Raw genomic sequence first — 3,281 nt, 5'->3', positions numbered from 1 at the left:
GGACTGCTTTAATGAGCAGCACTGGCTGGGTCTCCCGTGGGATGCAGCCTTCCTGTGTGAGCCCTGAGAGGGAATGGCAGAGAGGAGATTGGCCACAGCACCACAGCTTCCAGAGCCAAAGAGGAAAATGTCCCAGTGGATGCAGAGGCCGGGAGCCTTCCTAATTGGCCATTGGAGGCCAGGAGTCCCAGCTGTCAGGTGCAGAGAATTCTCCTGAGCAGAGTGACCCTAACTACAGGAAATCCACATGCTGCCTGATTGACAGAACAGGAGAGGCGAGACGAGAGACACACCTTCTCTTGACAAACACTCAGGGTCCACTGACCGCCGGCACGCTCAGATGCTCACCGAGAGCCTGGGTCTGCCTGCCCTCCTCACACCACCACACGGGAGCCAGAGAGGGCCTGCAGGGGGGACAGGAGCCCTCACACCCGCCTCAGTGTCCAGTGCACCTCAGGCTCGGCTGCACGAGGACGGGGACATCAAGCGCTGGCTGCGTGGCCGTGGGCCAGTCCTGACCATCGCCTGGCTGCGTGGGCCAGTCTTGACCATTGCCTGGCTGCGTGGCCGTGGGCCAGTCCTGACCATCACCTGATGAAGCTGAGGTTAGTATGTTTCCTTCAAGGTTGTCAGAATAGAAGACCGAGTGCCCAGGGGCATCGGGGCTGCATGTTCAGAGCAGACTCCACTGTTGCAGCCAGGCTCCCTGCACTGGACTCCTGCCTCCTCATGGCCAGGCCGGCAGGGGCAGCCCGGGGCAGACATTGCTATGTGGTCTGGCAGTGAAAAAGACAGGGAAGGGAAAGGCTCTGGAACGGGGGGGGGGGGGCGGGGAGGGGTGGGCACAGGACAGCCACCGAGGCGGGTTTTTAAATGGGAAATAAAAACTTTTAAATCCCCAAATGTTCTGCAGAACAGGAGCAGAGATGGCGGGGACAGTGTGCTCCGTCTGCTGAACCTCAGCCTGGGTCTGACTGTTGCTTTCCTGAAATCTGTCCAGCTAATGGACACTGGCAAGAAGCCCTGTCATCTAGTGGAAGCAGGGAGCGTGGCTGGTTGGAGACCTCTGTGGTCAGATCCAGTGGGAGGAGCCGGCTGGGGTCTCCCACTGCAGGGAAGGAAGGAGGTGCGGCTCGGTGGGGAGGCCTCGTGCCTGCTCCATGTCCAGCCTGCATGTGGTGTCCTTGCCGGTCCCAGGACCTGGCAGCCAGGGTGTCCTCCCGCCATTTCATGAGTCTGTGAGTAGAGCTGGCTTGGGAAGGACGGGAGAGGACACCGGAGACAGAGATATCCAGAGCACCAACCAGAAGTCAGGGGAGGGGAGAACAGGGTCTTAGAGGAGGCATGGAGACCTCGTGAGCTGTCCACAGTCACTCAGCACTGGACGCCTCATTGCATTCCAGAACATAGCTCAGTTCTCCGCACAGGACCACTCGGCACACGCTCGTGAATTAGGTAACTGCAGGAAGTGGCCCCTCAGACCACAGAGAGCTCATCTGGATGGACGACCAGCAGCTGGGGCCCTGCGGCCAGCGAGCAGTATGTGAGCAGGGTCCTTCATGCCAGGGCCCTGTGCCCCCGAGACTGTGACCTGCTCCATCCACCACCACCGTCCTCTCCAGCCGTCCCTGCCCAGCGCCATGCCAGCCCATGGGAATGGAAACCTCTCCGCAGCAGCGCCCGTGTGGGGCTTCGTGCTGGAGGGCTTCCGGGGCGGGCTGGGGACCCAGGCCCTGCTCTTCGCCGTCTTCCTGGCCCTGTACCTGGTGACCGTGCTGGGCAACCTCACCATGATCGTGCTCATCACCCTGGACGCCCGCCTGCACTCCCCCATGTACTTCTTCCTCAAGAACCTGTCCTTCCTCGACCTCTGCTACTCCTCCGCCATCGCCCCCAACGCCATCGCCAACTTCTTCTCCTCCTCCAAGGCCATCAGCTTCGCCGGCTGCGCCACGCAGTTGTTTTTCTTCTCTTTACTTGGAACCACTGAGGCTTTACTGCTGGCTGTGATGGCCTATGACCGCTTCATGGCCATCTGCAGCCCGCTGCGGTACCCTGTGGCCATGGGCCCAGCCACCTGTGCCCGCCTGGTGCTGGGCACCTATTTTGGAGGCTGCCTCAACTCCATGGTAGAGACCAGCCTCACCTTCCGCCTGCCCTTCTGCAGGTCCAACCACATCGACCACTTCTTCTGCGATGTGCCGCCTCTGCTCAGGCTTGCGTGTGTCAGCACGGCGCTCAATGAGCTGGTCATGTTTGCCATCTGTGGCTTCATCCTCCTGGGAGCAACTTTAGTGATCCTGGTCTCCTATGGCTACATCACGGTGACCATCCTCAGGATGAGCTCTGGCTCTGGGAGGTACAAGGCCTTCTCCACCTGCGGCTCCCACCTGGCAGCCGTGTCTCTGTTTTATGGAACTGGCTTTGCCACGTACGGCCAGCCAGGCGCCGTGCGGTCCACAGAGCAGGGCAAGGTGGTGTCCACCTTCTACACCCTCATCATCCCCATGCTCAACCCCCTGATCTACAGTCTGCGGAATCGGGATGTGAAGGATGCTCTGAAGAGGCAGGGACGCAGACACACAGCCGCGTGACAGAGGCTGACCCACAAAAGATGGCATCATGAATATGGAGCCAAGGACTGCAACAGAGACAGTGTTTATTCTTAAGGCCATAGTCCCTGCGTCTTTCCTCCCTGATTGCTTTCTCATCAATTGCCATCTTGCCTTCTTCTGACTCTCTTGTCTTTGTCCATCCAATCACCCATCCTTGGCTACATCTATTTGGTACTTTATGCAAGCATGCTGTGGGAAGGGAAGGAAGGCATTTACTTAATGTGAACAAGGATTGGTTTTTGGTTTTTGTTTTTTGGCACCAGAAAACTAATGGTGTCAAGAAAGAGTTAATTCAAATTTCTTCACTCTGCAGAAAATTAAGTCTTTTTGAGTCAGTTTGGAACCAATGCCATATCTCCCAGCAAGGGCCACGCATTAGCCTTGGCCACACCCCTTTCCTGCACTGCTGGGTGTAACGTCAACATGATTGGGAAATTATCCCCTGAGCATAGTACAAAGGGGCCTGAGAGGCTGCGGTCACGGCCCATGCTTACAGGGGCCCAGTCCTCTGGGTTGGTACATGCTTCCTCCTGTGTTCACTGCTTCCTTGGCTTCCCGCTGTCCGTGGTGCTGACTCCCTCCAGGGGGCAGCTCAGGGTGCTTGCTGTGGGCTTCTGAGGCTCCTAGGCCAGGGATCTCTGTGCTCACGGAGGTGTGCAGAGATGC

At 58.3% G+C, this 3,281-nt stretch overlaps 1 protein-coding gene across 1 annotated transcript; it reads left to right on the top strand.

Annotated features, from left to right (window-relative positions):
* Positions 1 to 1,640: 1,640 nt before the first annotated feature.
* On the top strand, positions 1,641 to 2,995 carry LOC138816346 (olfactory receptor 9S13-like). The gene has a single exon (XM_070006090.1). The coding sequence runs from the start codon at positions 1,641 to 1,643 to the stop codon at positions 2,592 to 2,594; it is 954 nt and encodes a 317-aa protein (XP_069862191.1). The 3' UTR covers positions 2,595 to 2,995.
* Positions 2,996 to 3,281: the final 286 nt, after the last annotated feature.

This window comes from Dipodomys merriami, unplaced genomic scaffold, assembly GCF_024711535.1.
Source record: "Dipodomys merriami isolate MVZ:Mamm:240054 unplaced genomic scaffold, mDipMer1.0.p SCAF_1, whole genome shotgun sequence".
In the NCBI taxonomy this organism is placed as follows: domain Eukaryota; kingdom Metazoa; phylum Chordata; class Mammalia; order Rodentia; family Heteromyidae; genus Dipodomys; species Dipodomys merriami.
The sequence above is the reverse complement of the archived record's forward strand: the minus strand, read 5'-3'. Positions and strand labels throughout refer to the sequence as shown.